Raw genomic sequence first — 16,030 nt, 5'->3', positions numbered from 1 at the left:
TTAAACTAAAGAGGAAAAACAGTTAAACAAAACAACGCAGCTCTGCTCAACCAATCATCTCTTTAACTTTTGGTTGAAACGAGGCTGAAGTCGACTCTGTGGAAGCAGCATGAGATCAGGTCTGCAGTTTCCACTGTGTAAAAACATTCACTTATTGCACCATCTGGATAAAAAAAACATGAATAGGGAACGTGAAGTATTTCTCCTCACTGTACTGCTGTATTCAAAATGATCCTCCTCGTTTTGTCTAATTGACTTCCTCCAGATGTGCTTGTCGAGATGCAAACTGTAGACGGTTATGTTGCACCGGAGCAGTAAATGAATCCACACGCTGCACGCTGTGTGCTGGTCACTACTGTGTGACCGAGCTGATGAAATCCATTGAAGACCGCTTTGCAGATATATTTAAATATTAATTTGTAGTAAACAATTCAAACATGTTTATCTCCATATCCAATAAACACAGAAAGCAGCGTTAGATGATAAATATTGGTTCATTATCTTTTTCAGTCTCCCAGTATGAGCAGATTAAGTGGTGATCAGAGATGTGAGGATGTGCTGGTGCGTGAGGCCAACTCCCAGGCGACACACACACACACACACACACAAAACAACAACGGTAGCATCTGCAAAGGTTTTTCTGCCAAGGCTGCAAAAAGGAAGGAGTCAGTTCACGGAAAACCAGTATCATTTTTAATAATTACACATATTTACAGAGATGCAGTGAAGCAAAATTAAGCATATCCAACCAGCATTATGTTAGAACAAAAAGTCATGGAATAAGTTCATTCATTTTTAAATAAAGGGTCTTTTCTTTTAGGTGTCTGAATGGCCTTCACTGTTCTGTGATGTGGTTTCAAGGACTCCAAATTCATCCTTTGGTCCCTCAAGAAAAAAGAATGTCACTAATGTTTCACCTGCTGTGCAAAATAGATCAACAAACCATGACGTTAATACAGAAATTCATCAGATGAGACGGTGTTCGGGGGGTTGGAAGAGGAAGCTTCCCTCGAATGTTGAAGTGATTCTAGCGTCTCCGTGTGTGTGTGTGTGTGTGTGTGTGTGTTCATTGTGCTGGACTAATCGGTGACTGTGTAACTGCTTCATTATCTCTCTTCTCTCTATCAGTTTCTTCCCTGCCTGTAAAGGCCCTGAAGCTAATTGAGACCCTTTGACTCAGGATCAGCTAATTAATCCTATTATGTGGTTATCAAATTAGCACGGGTCAGATTTCATCAAATAACTCTCAGCCAATAGAGAGCTCTTCTTGTCCTCGGAGGCGCTCAGAAAGCTCGTTTCAGAGACGAGTTCTTCTTCCTGTCTGTGACTTTAATCTGTGTCTTAGTTGATATTCACAGATGTGTTGTGTGTGTGTGTGTGTTTGATTTTATCTTGGCGTTTCAACACAGCAAGGCTCATAAATTTGGTTTGTTGTGCATTAAGGTGGCAGTATATGAAGTTAAACTAGCCTGAAATCTCAGTGTATAGAAATACACTCATGGCTTCATTTTATTCATGAGATTCATTATGAGAGTGACGGTGGTAAAAGGAGATGAAACGTAGGATTTGGAAACCCTTCGATGGATCAGAAAGGTGCAGAAATGTATGAATATCTTGGCGAGCTGATGTTAGAGAGCTGCGTGTCGGGCTGGCTTTACACTGGCCAACTGTTACAAACTCATCCAGAACCTTCCGAGTGAAAACACAAACCCGCATATTCAATATTTCTGCTAATAAAATACCAGAGTTTCAGTACCAATACCCTTGTTTGGGGAAGATGAATATGTTTTCAATGAAGTAAATATGCCAAACTGCTTAATGCATAAGTGTTACATAAAACTGCTAAATATAGACTTAAATTAATATCTGACCACCAAATAATAAAGAAAACTAAGAGTATGATCAAGGATTTGATGCCCATTTCCCATATTTGACAGTTTTTAATACTATTTCAGTATTCAGACAGTGTTAAGCCAGCTGTGATAGATACTGTTGAACCCTGACCGGGTCCACGTCCAAACAGTGGATCAGGATTTTCAGCATTTCCAGCATGAGCCCCGGCGTCCACAATACATGTGAAAACTGTCCACTTAACAAACTTTAAAAGGAGCAGAAAGCTTTTTATTTTCATATAGACGACGGATCAGCTGACTGTGTGTAATGTGAAACTCTGCGGTTCCTCTCAGCTTTATGGAGCGATTCAGTGTCTTTTATTTATAATTTCACAGTTTTGGTGAGTGAATACTGGACCTGCATTCATCAGGTGGACACAAACCCGACCCCCCCCAAATAAATGCTAATGTTGTTCTGCATCTGCTGGATGTGTGAACAGGCAACAGCCACGATGACTTCATAAGTAATATGTCAACATTGTGTTTACAGCTTGTTGTGCTTCCCCCAAGTGGCCAAAAAATGAATTATTGCAGCTAAGTTTTTATCATTATTGTTGATGTTTAGTCAAATAGGTCACATTACCTCATTTACAGTATAAAACATGGTGAGCAGTGCTGTGACGTTGTTGTCTGGAAGGTTGCAATTAACGATTATCATTATTGATCATCTAAAGAGTGTTTTTGAGTTCATAGATTAAGTGTTAAATATTTGTTGAGCGGCTGTCAGATTAATTCATTTATCATTTGAGCGCTACAACTTACAATTTGAAGGGAAGAAAATATATAAACACCTTCATTTCTCTCCATGTGTGCAGTTAAACTAAAGGGACTGAAATGACATTGTTGCATGTCTTGATTTTTTTCCTGCTACAGATCTGCTCAGTAAATGACACGTCTGTACCCACAAGAGAGAAATTTATATGTCTTAATATTTGGTTTTATGGTTATTATTCCTCAGCACCACCTGCTAACAAAGCGCTGCTTAGCTTGTAAGCTACAGTTACCAGCACTGATTAGCTTAGATTGTGTCTCAATGCTGATGTCAAACACGTCCACTGACCTTTTATACTAACAATACATTTAAATATCACTTTGGTGTGATGTTAGACTGTAAATAAGATGTTGGACTTTACCAACTGTAGACATGGTTTAACCATTAAGTTGCTTTGAGCTGGAGGTGCGTTCGAGTTGCACTATGTAAAGCCAGCCTTAGTGCGCAGAAAGAAACATACAATGAGCCCAAAATGGAAATGGAGACACTTTTCCACAAGGTAGCACACCCAACTGGTCACATGATATTTTCGACCGGCTGCAGATGGTCACTCAGTGGCCGCTGGGGTGGAAGAATCTGAGCTCGGCCAGCAAGCCTGAACACACTGCGGAGGCTGGAGCCAACACACTGCTGAAGTCCTGATATAATGTGTTTCTGAAGCTGCCAGGCTGACTGGCAGCAGGTCCACTCTGGCCTTCACACGCCTTCGTACTGTGGCATCACAAACACAGGACGGTATGGATGCTGTAGTGGTGATGTTTGTAATTAGACATTGGGAAAGCTCTTCTATGATCAATATCTACACATCAAGCTTTACCTTTGAGCGTTTTTTCTCAGTTGAGGTCATTTCTGATGGGTCGGGTTTGTGAATGCTGCTCTCATACATCTATAGACCATCATTACATAATCTAAACACTGTCCTACACTGATTATTTGAACTGATTTGTTAAAATTTTTTAAAAAATTCAGTCAGGACTGAGGCAGGCTACTGTGCTCCAAAAATATTGATTCCCCCTCAGAGACTTGGACCAACCCTGGCAGAGTCTAGACCCGGTTTCAGAAGGTCTTGGCCTGCTGAATCCATGGTGGGTGAAGAAATGTTCAATAAGAGATAAGTGCAATCAGAGACATGGTAATTAATTTGATCTTTGAGGCACTTCTTAAATAAAAACTCATCTCCCAGTTAGCGTTTTTTTCCCCCCGCTGTTTGTGAAAATCATAGAATATAACAAAAAGAAAGGTTTGCGGTTACGGATGAAAGTGGGCCACTTGCATCAATAAAAAGGCATCGTCAATTTTGGATTCACTACCTACATTATAATACACAATAATAACTTATTTTTTCCTTCGTCATTGTACATTCTCATTTTGTGTGAGGCGTCGCCCCCCCCCCTACAAGATAGAAAAAAGGAATTAACCAAAAAAATAAATAAAAGTGCGCGTAAAATTTCAAGTTCTTCAGCAGAACTGTCATATTCATCCAGGGATGTGAGACGGGTTGAGATGTGTTCATGAAGGCAGGCACCGAATGAAACAGCTCTCTGTTCAAATTACAAAGCTGGTCGTGCTTCAACACGAGGATGGACATTCTGAGGGGAGAAAGGAATGAAGCCGAAGGAGAAAACGAAATAAAAAGGGGAAGACAATGCAACGACGGGGAATGTTCTTGTAGTCCAGTGTCTTTGTTTTTCTTGTAGATATCAAGAAAGAAGAGTTTGGTATCCCAACAAAACAATCGGAATCGTCCAAGGAAGGAAACTCTCCCATTCTTATGTTTGCTTTGCTTTGCTGACAGGGTCCAGAGGGGTGAGTTCGTCCCTGTTGTCCTTTACTCTTCCTGCTCCTCCTGTCAGAATTGGCTTGCGAGTGGTTTTTGGCTGAGACGGCAGCTTGGACAGACAGTAGGTGGGCGAAGGAGGAAGCTGGTCTCCCCTTCATACAGACTCTTCTGTGGATAGCAGCAGGGGGTTGATGTATTCAAATCCCTCAAACTCAGACTGGTCTATTCTCTTGATGACGTCCCTGAGGAGAGGGAGACAAGAAGAGGAATTAGAAGTGTTGTTTCATCACAAACCCTGAACGCTGTTCCATCTAGAGCTGCAACTAACATGACTCAAAACAATTAATCCATAAATCAAGATAAATGGTTGGTGATTGATTTAATAGCTGGCGATCACACTCTAAAACGGTTAGCATGTGGACACCTTTGATGCAAATCAGCTGAAAACCACCTGATGGACTTGTTTGTGTCAGAATAAAAATCCTCAGAGTGCCTGTAAAATGGCTTCTCTCAGTACATGATGTCAAGTGAGACAGAAAGAACACGGTGTAGACTAATCAGTGGAGGAACTCGACCTGCTTTTTGTTTCCTGAGTATGCTGCTTCCATCAACAAAAGCATAATCGCAGGTAAATGGAGCAGAACCCCATAACTAGTGGGCTCAGAGTGGCTGGGTAAAAATAAATGTACTCCCCTAGCAACGCCGCTTCTTCTTCTGCAGCAACAGGCTGTTTACTCATCTGTGTGTGTGTGTGTGTGAGTGTGTGGCGATGGTGAGACAAGCAACTGAAACCCAAAAAGGAGGCCTCTTGCTGGGAAAGGCCGAGAGGCTTTCTCTCCACAGACACTGAGCACAGGGCTTTGAAGTTAAAACAATAGGTGCGTTCACTGGACTTTCCCCTGGCGTACCAGGTGGGTGGGGGTCTCACTTTAGGGGCCACCGGCAGTGTTGAACAGGTTGCAGATCCCACCCACATAGAGGACCAGGACAAGTGAATGAAATGCTACTGAGTCTTTCTTTCAGTTTGTGCACTAGAATACTGATGAAGCAAATATTTTTCTTCCATCTGATCTCATGTGAAGTACTCTCACTGTAGGAGTAGGTCAACCACCAGTACAACCATTACATTTAGAAAATGGTGTTTTTCTATTTTGGAGTTTAGGAGAGAACAGAGAGACAGAAATAAAGAAAGACCACAGAGAGGGACGCACAAAAGAGAGGAGAGAAGGTTTGGGAGTCGACCAAAACAAACAGTGTGTTCACCAACATAAATGTTGTGTTTTTTTTCCAGGCTTGGATGACTTGTCCAGATGACCAATGACCAGATGCAGAACGAAGAGGAGAGAACGAGAGGAAGGGAAAGAGGAGGAGGGAATGAAGTGAGAGAGACGGAGCAGAGAGAAGCATGAAGAAATCCAAAGAGAACATTTCAATCTTACATCCCTCAACACCTGACAAGCTGAGAAAGAGTTTGAACAAACTAAAACATCAGTGGTACCAGTCACACACCAGGTTAGGCTTCATCCTGAATCTGAACTATTGTTTGAATGTTACGGAAAAATGAAATATTCCATCTGAAGTCATAGGCTAGAAAACTAGCGAGCTATACTGAAGAGATAATCATGACTTCAAACCACCTGAGGTGTATGGAGGCATGAAGCAGCATTATCATATCCATAATGCTGGATAAGAGGTGAGGCTATTAGCTAATGTGTCCGACAGTAACATGAGCTTGTCACTGTCCTAGTGATCGTCCTACTGGATCTCAAGTCTTCAGTAACTGCAGCGTTCACACAACTATTGAGAGTTTTGATCTGTTGGCAGCTGCGTATGAAAACAATACAAAGAGTTCTCTGTGATGCCAATTTATGAACTTACAGAAACAAGGAGACAGGAGAGTGATCTGGAGGGGGGCTGTTTGTAGAGACTATACACTGACACAGAAAGTCTGGCATGAATAAAGCGGGGCAAGTTTAATGCACCATCATACATCACAACAACCCTCGTCTGTAATTCAGCCACAGCAGAACAGAAAACAGGTGGCTAACAGAAGCTGCTGCTTTTTGCTTGGTTTCGTGTGAGTTAAGAAATAGAAATGTGGGGCCTCTGACATCACAAGGGTCAAGTTCCTGCCTACTACACCCCAGCAGCGCTACCTCCAGCTTAGTCATGTCCTCAAACAAACAACTGGCTGTGTTTGTGGGTGAGACGCCAGTTCAGCAGCGACAAGGTCTGCAGTGCAGCATTCAAACAACATAGAATGATATAAATATGTTGCTTGTCAACATGTAATCTGAAATAAATAACATAATATGACACATGATTTTGTCAGACAGGGGTTCGATACCCAGTCAGTGTAGGACCTCACCAGTAGGTGTGAGGGCAACGTGTGATATGTGAGTCTGTGCACTGATGACACTACGAGGCTGACAAATATGTTTGATGTAAGACTTCTATGTTTGACGGTTTCTGACCATTAATTGTTGGAAAGAAAGAAAGAATAAATAAATGAATGCATCTACAGTGTTGGGAGAAGCAACAGGTTCCTCAGACAGACTACAGCAGTGTTGTGGTCCTTGAAAACAACCAGCCAGGACAAAGGCTACGGAGGAAGAAAGTATGCTTCCCTGGGCACTGGCTGAGGTTGCCATTTTCTAAGACAAGGAGCTGGCAGAGAAAATCGAAAGCCTCTCTCCCCCTCCCCTCACCATCCTGGCAAGGGCCCCCAGCAATCCTGGCTTTTAATGTCGCAATGTAAATCTCTAACATGGAGGGTTTGTACCCTTCTCTCTCCCTACACGGCTCTCACTTCTCTTTCTTCTTGTGCCAAGCCCATCACGAGTGGGAGAGGGGAGACTGGAGAGCTTTTTACATCACCCCCTCCTAGCGGGAGTGGGCGACGTCAGCCCTACTCCTTGGTAACAGAGGGAAGAGAAAGGGATGGGGAGATAAAGTGCGAGACGTAGGGAGGAGGCGTGCGTCTTCTTTTGATGTGCCGTGGTTTGATGCCAGGTTGATATCTCCACTACTGAACTGGGAGAGTGCTCTCCACCCTGCTTCCCCTCCTCCCCTCCCTGTAACACCCCGATCTCTTCCACAATTGCCTCCCCAAAAGTCTATCACGGACTGCAGTCGTCAAACCCTGTCACAAATGAGCTCGTATGAGCTTCAGAGCCGCCTCGCTGCAGCCCCTTAATGAGCTGCGAGGCTCACTCACTCCAAGACTGGTTTGAAGATCAGCGTCTGGCGAACAGCAGAGGTGTACAGCACCTTCAAACTGAGGGACAGCCATGGTAGCTACCCAAAGACATCTGTCATGGGTGCAAAGCATGATGGGCATTTAATAAGGCTCCAATTAACACTGGAAGCTGCTGTTGCTCGGTGCCCTGTCATTTCACAATGGTGTAGTTATTGCTGTACATGTTCAAAGGTCTCCAGTTGCACAAACAGGTAAATGTCATGGTGGTACCTATGTCAGTCTCCACTCCATCCAGTCCAGTATGCTGCAAACCAGTGTTGATGATGCCAGTCACTGACAGCTTGCATGACACATTTTGTTTTGGAGATCCTAATTCTGCTTGATTTGACAGTATCAAGTCAAGAGAGATTGAGATTATATATGTGTGTGTTTATGAATCACTTTGCCCCAGCATGATTTAAGGCCTAATTATTCTTCAGACTAATTGCATGTTGGATCATCGATCATTCTGTGAAGAGACATCAGTAAAGGGTGGGCTCAGCTTCCGACAGTGTTTGTGCCTTTATGAAACACTCACTTGGACTTCTCTCTCATGCTCTTTGTTTTCATTCTTCAACCATTTCTATCACTTTTCTTGTGTAGAATCATGTGTATGCCTTCAGGAAGAGACTGTCCAATAGTGTCCGCCTTCTCCCCGGTTGTGTCATTCATTGCTTCAAGACTAAAAAGACACACAACTCTTGGAGAAAGATGAGGGAGACAGTCTTTTGAAGCTTGGGGGAGGTCATGACAGGATTTCCACCGGGCTATTCAAATATTCAAAACAGGTTTACACACTTTTACCTTTAGATGTAATCAGACGACACGTCTTATGACCTAGTTTGTCTCAAACATACTGAATCCTTCACACCTTGCTGCTGTGCTCAAAGTTGAATCAGTTTCAACTTTGACCTTGTTTGTCCATGATCTTTCACTGATGGAAAGAATCAAACATGTTTCATGCACCCAAACCTTTCTTGATCATCAGGTTCTTCATCATTGTCTTCTCTGAAGGTTGACTGTGACTACCTTCTTCTAAAACAATCCCAGTTGTGTTGTTTTAAATTTCCCAGCGCTTTCCTGCTACCTGGTGCACATTGGTGACGTAAACCTATGCTACACTTTGCATAGTGGGGCGCAGAGCACAGTGCAGAGACAGAGAGCACATCTCATACTGATAAAGTAGAAACCTGACCCTTCAATCCATAAGATGTGCGGCACATTGAATTCCCAGAACGTTCCCATCCTATCCATGGATAAATATCCATGGATAGGACGTTATAGAGGATGATTGGCTGTGTGAGATGACAATCCTTTTTACTGAAAGTGCTATTATTGATGAAAATGCTGAAAAGGGGTGATGTGCATTGTGTATTTAATTTTCAGTTAAGCTTCTGCTTCTGAGCAGCTTGGTTGGAGAAATATTTGGCTAAAATCAGTCCAATAAAAGCTTTGCAGGAAAAATATAAATGTTGGAGCCTGACAAAATTAATCCAGCATGGATTTAAATGAAAATGTTGTCTAACATAAGTCTGGTAATATCTATTGGCAGGGCCTGCCAAAGCCTTATGGAATCCATTTTGTGACGGCACACAGGAAACAGACATGCTTGTGTTTCCATGCTGCGGCTGCAGACAGTCTGCGACAGTGGAGCCTGCACCGTGTCTGTTGTTGTGCCAGATCTCTTCAGCCTTTTCTCTCCAAAGTTAAATCTTAAACAAGGGCTCCTGTCAGATCCTGAAGGCTACATGTTTGCATTAATCAAAACAATAAGTAGATGGATAAAGACGTCAATGTTGGGAACTCGCAGGGGGGGATGTTTTTCTTTATTGGATGCAGAAGTCTTCTGGGAAGATGGCACTGCACCCACTGTTTGTGTGAAAAACATGTGGAAGGAGAGTTCTTGTTCGACCATGACGGGTTCTGCTGATCACATGTGCTCTTTTTTAGCACCACTGTGTTGGACACATTCACACCTGCCAAGTATAATCACAGTTTTGTCCTCATGGCCACCACACAGCTCCATTAGGTGCCAATGACCAACAACCTGGTTGCAGTATGGTGCCCACTATCATTACTTGATGATTACTTGACAAAAGATCAAATTCAATTTGCAGGATAGAACATGGAAACGATGTAGAGAACGGTATTGAAGAAAGAAGGCAGAGATATGTTACGAGTCAAAATATATCTTCTTGTCTTTCTGCAGTGATAGAGCCTCCTTCTATTGGTTTTGTCCAGTGGCTGTAAATTTCTGGTATCAACAGTATTGTACTGTCAGTGCTGTAATATGATTGGTGCAAAAGTAGTAGTTTATTCTGTCACTTCAATTGCAATAGTCCAGTTTTTTCAAGGATTGAGTACATAGTGTTGAGGTTACAGGACTGCCCGTTGCTGTGAGTTCAGACATTTGCTATCACCACATCCTGACTCATGAAAAAAAGGCAGCTAACACTAGCCACATACCCGTCCTTCCATAATACCGATGCACACAGCACTGAGTGTGTGAGAGGTGTTGAGAAAAGTAACATCTAGCACAAATCACTGCTAATGTTAGCTAGCTAGGCTAACTAGCTGAAACTGACGATGGTCAAAAATGTCCAAAACAGTTTAATATTCTTTTGAAAAATAAAAAAAACTATGCACAATAGCTGTAGAATTATTATAGTTTATATGTCATTACACAAAAAATGTAAGTTTGACTGTAAAGAACCATTCAGTAAGTGTGGATATAGTGTGTTTCACGTTTTCCAGGCAGCCATTGATTTCCATTTATTTCACAATGCTATCAAGATAAACCTAGTTGACTTCAGTAATAATTTATTGTTGTCAGAGTTCTTATTTAATAGTGTAAAAGAAGCAGATATGATGTTCACTGTAGCAGATAAATTTCTGATTTCCACACTGCAGTGTGTAGTTTTCATTTGACTGGTGCACACGTGACACGTGAGTGCTATAAATTATTCACCAAAGGTTGACTTTAATGATGGCAGTAATGTGAGTTTAAGAAGCCGTACTTACTCATCATCTGGTGTTAGCTGCACTGGTTCATTAGTAAACTGCGTGTCAAAGTTTTCGAGGCCGTAGTCATCGGAGATTTGAGGTTTGAAGGGCGGCGTCACCTCTTTCTTCTCCAGCTTGGGAAAAACAAACACATAAAAATGCATTATGTATAACAACTGTTTTTACTCAATGATGGAGTGGAGACAGTAAAGAAAAAAAAACAAAGATTTGCAAACACACTGTGTGATCCAAATTCTGGAAACTTTCTACAATTACAGGGCATTGATTTGCTGTCTGGAAAACTGCACTCCCCTCTGCTTTGATCAAAACAGCACAAAACAGAAGCATCAGTAATCACCTAAAGGATATGGAGCTGCATTCAGGTGGTTATTCTCCTTTTCAGTAAGGTGTGAAATTAATCAAGGCTTTTATAGCTCACATTTGAAAGCTTTGAAGTCAGCAAAGAGGACACTGCTGCATGAAGTATTTGCTGCTATGCTTTGTAAAGGTCATAAGAACTGTTGCTGCTTTCAGCGCTGCAAATGTATGTTTTCTTCATTTAACTGTGCTGTGATAATTTACTCAAAGCAAAAAACATGTCAAAGACCCAGGACGGCAATCCAAGTGAAATACTAAACACTTAACTTCATCAGTGGCCAAATATAATTAATGTCTTAAAGGATCAGTGTATAGGATTTAGTGGCATCGAGAGGTGAGGTTGCAGATTGCAACCAACCGTCCAAGCATGTAAGAGAACCTACGGTGGCCGTGAAACTTGTTAAAAACATGAAAGGTCCTCTCTAGAGCCAGTGTTTGATTCCTTCTGGGCTTCTGTACAAACATGGCAGTGCAACATGGTAGCCTATGTAGAAGAGGACCCGCTCCTGATGTAGATATAAAGACTCATTCTAAGGTAACGAAAACACAACGATTCTTATTTTCAGGTGATTAAACACTAATTAAATCATGAATATTATATTCAATAAGTCTGTTCTGCCAGATGCCTTTAAATTCTACAAACTGGTCCTTTAAGAAAAATTGCAGAGCAGCTCACTTTTACACTCTGAAACACTAAAACATATTACACTTCATATTAACTAAATATTGCATGTTTGTATTTACTTAAAAGACACAAATCTCATGTTGGGATCCAAACCAACAATGAACTGATCTACCAACAAGTCCTGTGTGTGTATCAAAGTCTGATATATCTTATTCCTCTGTGTCATAGAGGTCCATTGTTGTCCAAAAATATTAAAAACACATCAGTGAGGCCCACTGTTGCACTGGGTGACATGTTCCTTCATCACCATGAACACACACGCTGTAGTTTATTCTGACTCAATCCCACACACACCGTCACACTGCTGAAAATACTCACTAGAGAACAGTCACCAACAAATACACTACCTCCTTTTGTTTGAGTAACATTTACTAAAAACTACAGTGACCAGCTGTTTTAGGAGGCTTTTTAAAAAATGAAACTATATTTGTGAGTCATTTGTAAAGATTTACGTCTTCTGTAGGAACCAATAGGCTTGAAGCTGAGAGCCACAGACATGGTAGTGAGAGTATTAGTCAGACGGACTCACACATTTTTTTGGTTTGGGTGTTTTCATGAGAATTTTAAAATAAAAATATAGCACATTGCCAACCTTATGCGTCAGTATTGTCATTCTTTTTCTCCATGTTGTAAGTGTTACTTCTGTTTCTTCTTCAAGTGAACAAGGTGTGTCTAAACTTTTGACTGGGACTGTGTGTCAATCAATCAATCAATTTTTATTTATATGGCGCCAAATCACAACAAAAGTCATCTCAAGGCACAGACTGTACTCTGTCATTTACAGAGACCCAACAATTCCCCCAATGTCATTATCCTTTTCTTTTGGGGAGGGGCTGTTTCTTCAACCTGGGTCTTTTGATAGAAGCTGCTGTATATTGTGAAGCCCCATGAGACAAATGAGTGATTTCAGGCTTTAAGTATAAAACTGACTTGCCTGAATAGACAATATTGAGTGTTTTAGTTGACATCATTGTGTTTACACAATAGATATGTCTAATAAATAAAAGGAAAACATGAATCTTGTATATTTGAGAGGATTAAACTCTCAATTCAAACACTTTGTCTCTTTTCCATATTGTCAGATCTGTTACTATAAAAAAGGGCACCTTGTTGCTACATTTCTCAGTGGCACTGAAGACAGGACTGAAACAGGGAGGGAAAAACAACAGAATGAAGGTTGAGGCTGCAGAGTAATTGTGCTCGAGTGATTCAGCCAGGAGAGTTTTTGTCTGGTTTGTTTCCATGGTTTCACATCAGTCCCTCATCCTGTTAAAATGTGCACTGAGGACATTTTCTGAGAACACAATGAAGTCAGATGGGCACAGAAAGACCACGGGTACAGAGGTTTGCTCTCCATGTTGTTTTTGGTCATTTTCTCAGTAGAAGAGTACTACTTTATAAAACCTGGTGGGTAGAAGGCTTCAAATACTGTGAAAGCAGTCAAATAAAAGCAATAAAATAAAATATATCTAAATCTTTTAATGTTTTCTCCAGAATTTGAAAGCAATACATGAAGAAATTCTCTATTGAATTTGTAATGAACAGTATGATAGTAAATACATTTATCTAATACACTAGAGTGGATTCAGGACTCAGCTGCCACCAGTAGATGTTTAGGGGAGAGTGACAGGTGAGTTATTTTTCCAGTGGCCCCAGTTCAGTCAGTGATGTGGAAGGTGTGAATCAACAGCTCACCTTTATCCTCTGAAATCAGAATCAAGTCCTTTTTCTTCCTCCTTTATGCAGCCAGACCTTTGTCTGAACTGCAGGATAAAGTTGGAAGTGATGATTACTGAGCTGGTGTTTTTATATACTAAAAAAAATCCTGAAATGAATTTAGGTTTATTTATAACAAATGGCGTATTGCTGAAATATATATTGAAATTACACATCACACTTTGCAATTTAAGTGTGATAATGGGGGCAATATTAAGACGGGTAATATTTAGACAGAAAAGATAACAGTACAGCACCATACTAATAATAGGCAATAATAATCACAGTTAAGACACATTCATACAGGTGCTTCAAATGAAAACCCCACCAGAAGAAGGAAGACTTTTAGGGACTGTTTGTTATTTATGAGCGGGAGGAGGAGGCACATTACTAAATTATTTTAAAGCACTGGGGACTTTTGTTTTTTTTATTTTGGCTTAGGAGAGGGACATATAACTTTAAATGGTTGCATTTTGTATTTATTTTAAATATGTTTTTACGTGTTATACCACTGTATGGTGACAGGACTCACAAAACGTTTCTGAGGAAATAAACCATTCAAACCTGTCTATTCAGTCTGTGGTGGAATGTGAAGGGTTAAATGGAAGAAGACCCTTTTGTCAGCCTATCAGAATTTTGCACCACTGCAGTTGCCGGGAAGGAAATGTTGCTTTCAGCTCTGTGATTGGTGGGCTGAGTAATTTCAAATGACCAATCGTAACTATGTCTTCCCTCTAAACGGGCGGGCTTTGTGGTCGCTACTTTATGACAAGATCAGCCCGCTGTGCGCTGTGAATGGGTCCGCACCATTACCACGCTGGTGCAGCTGTGCTGGCCGAGTAGGCAAAGTCTGCACACCACATGACGGTTATTGTAGCCAGCAGATCCGCCAGATCTGCTGCCAAATTACAGCAGCAAGAGCGGTGTTAACGTCACCACGACTACATGGCCCCTACAAACACAAACAAGTCCAAGAAGAATGATTAAACAGATGAATGTTATTCAGGCTTACATAAAATCATATTGTGAACATTACTGTCCATGCTGGCAATTATTTGTCAGCTAGGACAACAAGGCTTTCGCCCTGTAGGCCGACATTGTTGTTTGTTTTGTCAGCTGACGACAACGTGGTTGCTGCCGCTGGCTGACAGATTACATCCAATTAAACACATAGTTTAAACGGTTTTCCCGCCTTTGCCGTTATGTGTTCAGTGGTGCAGCGGTGCACTGAAATGGAGCAGACAAGATCACAAGCTAGCGGAAAAAAAAAACAGACAAATAAGCCAGGAGTAACCACGGCTAGTGAGGATTATCCATGCCTTTATCAAGATTAACTTTTAATGAAAAGTTGGAGTTAATCTGCAGAGGAAAACCTTCACCACAAAACCAAGGCTTCTCTGGGATTTCATATTCAAGTAACTTTCGTTAAAACGCAATCATCAAAGGGTACGTTTTTAAAATCTAATAACAGCCGTCGAGCCAGCTGATATTATTCTGGCCGCTGCTGTCACTGTTATGTATGTTACGTTTATTTGGGAAAACAGTGATTAATATGCACATGTTGCTAATGTTGGCTGTGTATGTGCTGTGATGTGTTGTATCTTCTTAGCTGACTTGCTAACATTGGCTACTGGTGAGGCTACATTCAGGCATCTGGAAGCTGGTTTAGTTTAGAGTTGGAGGCTGTGAGAACAATACAGCTTCACTGAAAGGATGGGACTGTGGCTAACGTTAAGGTAGCGATTGATGATCAGTAAATACCATCAAACTGTAGGCTGGCTGCCTCTTAAACTTCTTCTACATGTGTTAAACACAGAAGATGGAACATGTGGGTTTGTGGTTGTGCAACTTTGCCAGAGCTGGGCTCAGTAATGAAACTAATGCAACAAGTAATGTGACTAATTACTTTTTGCTGGTGAGTAAATTGCAATATAAGAACTTTTTAAATTAGTAATATGTAATGTGTAAATAACTATGTGCCCATCGCCGCTGATGGGTGTGGTTTGGTGTGTTCTGTGGTGCCTGTTAACTACACCCAACAGTGATGTCACAGTGTACTGACACAATACTGGAGGCCAGCTGCTGTTGAGTTGCTCTTTAACCAAACCATAACTATAAAGCAGGCAGATCAGACACTATGTTGTCATTAAGTTATGGGGGAATGTTGAGGAATCTGAGAAAAATGTAATTCTGTTACTTTCCAGTTCCACAGATGTTTTTGTCCTCCTTAAACAACACAACACTCGCAACTAGCTTGTTTGTTAGTAGTTTACTGTGTGTGTGTGTGTTTAGTTCCTACAAAGCTCCTGGTTCTCCTGCTGGTTTTTGCAGTAGATTCTATGCTTCATTAGTGTTATTGGTTCAAAGCGCTTTGTGAGAACAGCTTCAAACAGACAAACAACACAAAACAACTCTCACTTTCTCTCTTTGTATCCCTTCCCGTCGCTCCCTCTCCATCAGATTGGCCTACCTTCCCCCAATCTCTCTCTCTCTCTTTGCTAATTTCTTTTTCAGCTTTTTCAGCGCCTACCTACACTCCTCCATCAGTTTCACCCCCTCACATCCT

General features: G+C 41.3%; 1 protein-coding gene across 2 annotated transcripts in view; it reads right to left on the bottom strand.

Moving 5' to 3' along the window:
• Nucleotides 1–670: 670 nt before the first annotated feature.
• prkcz (protein kinase C, zeta) overlaps nucleotides 671–16,030 on the bottom strand; it is a 135,404-nt gene continuing 120,044 nt past the window's right edge. For both annotated transcript variants that reach the window (XM_042409438.1, XM_042409439.1), the window contains 2 exons: nucleotides 10,704–10,819; nucleotides 671–4,686 (listed from right to left, as the gene is read on the bottom strand). In XM_042409438.1, the coding sequence (XP_042265372.1) occupies nucleotides 4,599–4,686; nucleotides 10,704–10,819 (204 nt within the window). In that variant the 3' untranslated portion in view covers nucleotides 671–4,598. The remainder of the gene's footprint in view (nucleotides 4,687–10,703; nucleotides 10,820–16,030) is intronic.

The sequence above is a fragment of the Thunnus maccoyii genome, chromosome 4, assembly GCF_910596095.1.
Source record: "Thunnus maccoyii chromosome 4, fThuMac1.1, whole genome shotgun sequence".
NCBI classification, from domain to species: Eukaryota; Metazoa; Chordata; class Actinopteri; order Scombriformes; family Scombridae; genus Thunnus; species Thunnus maccoyii.
Note: the sequence above shows the minus strand (reverse complement) of the source record. Positions and strands in the feature narration are given on the sequence as shown.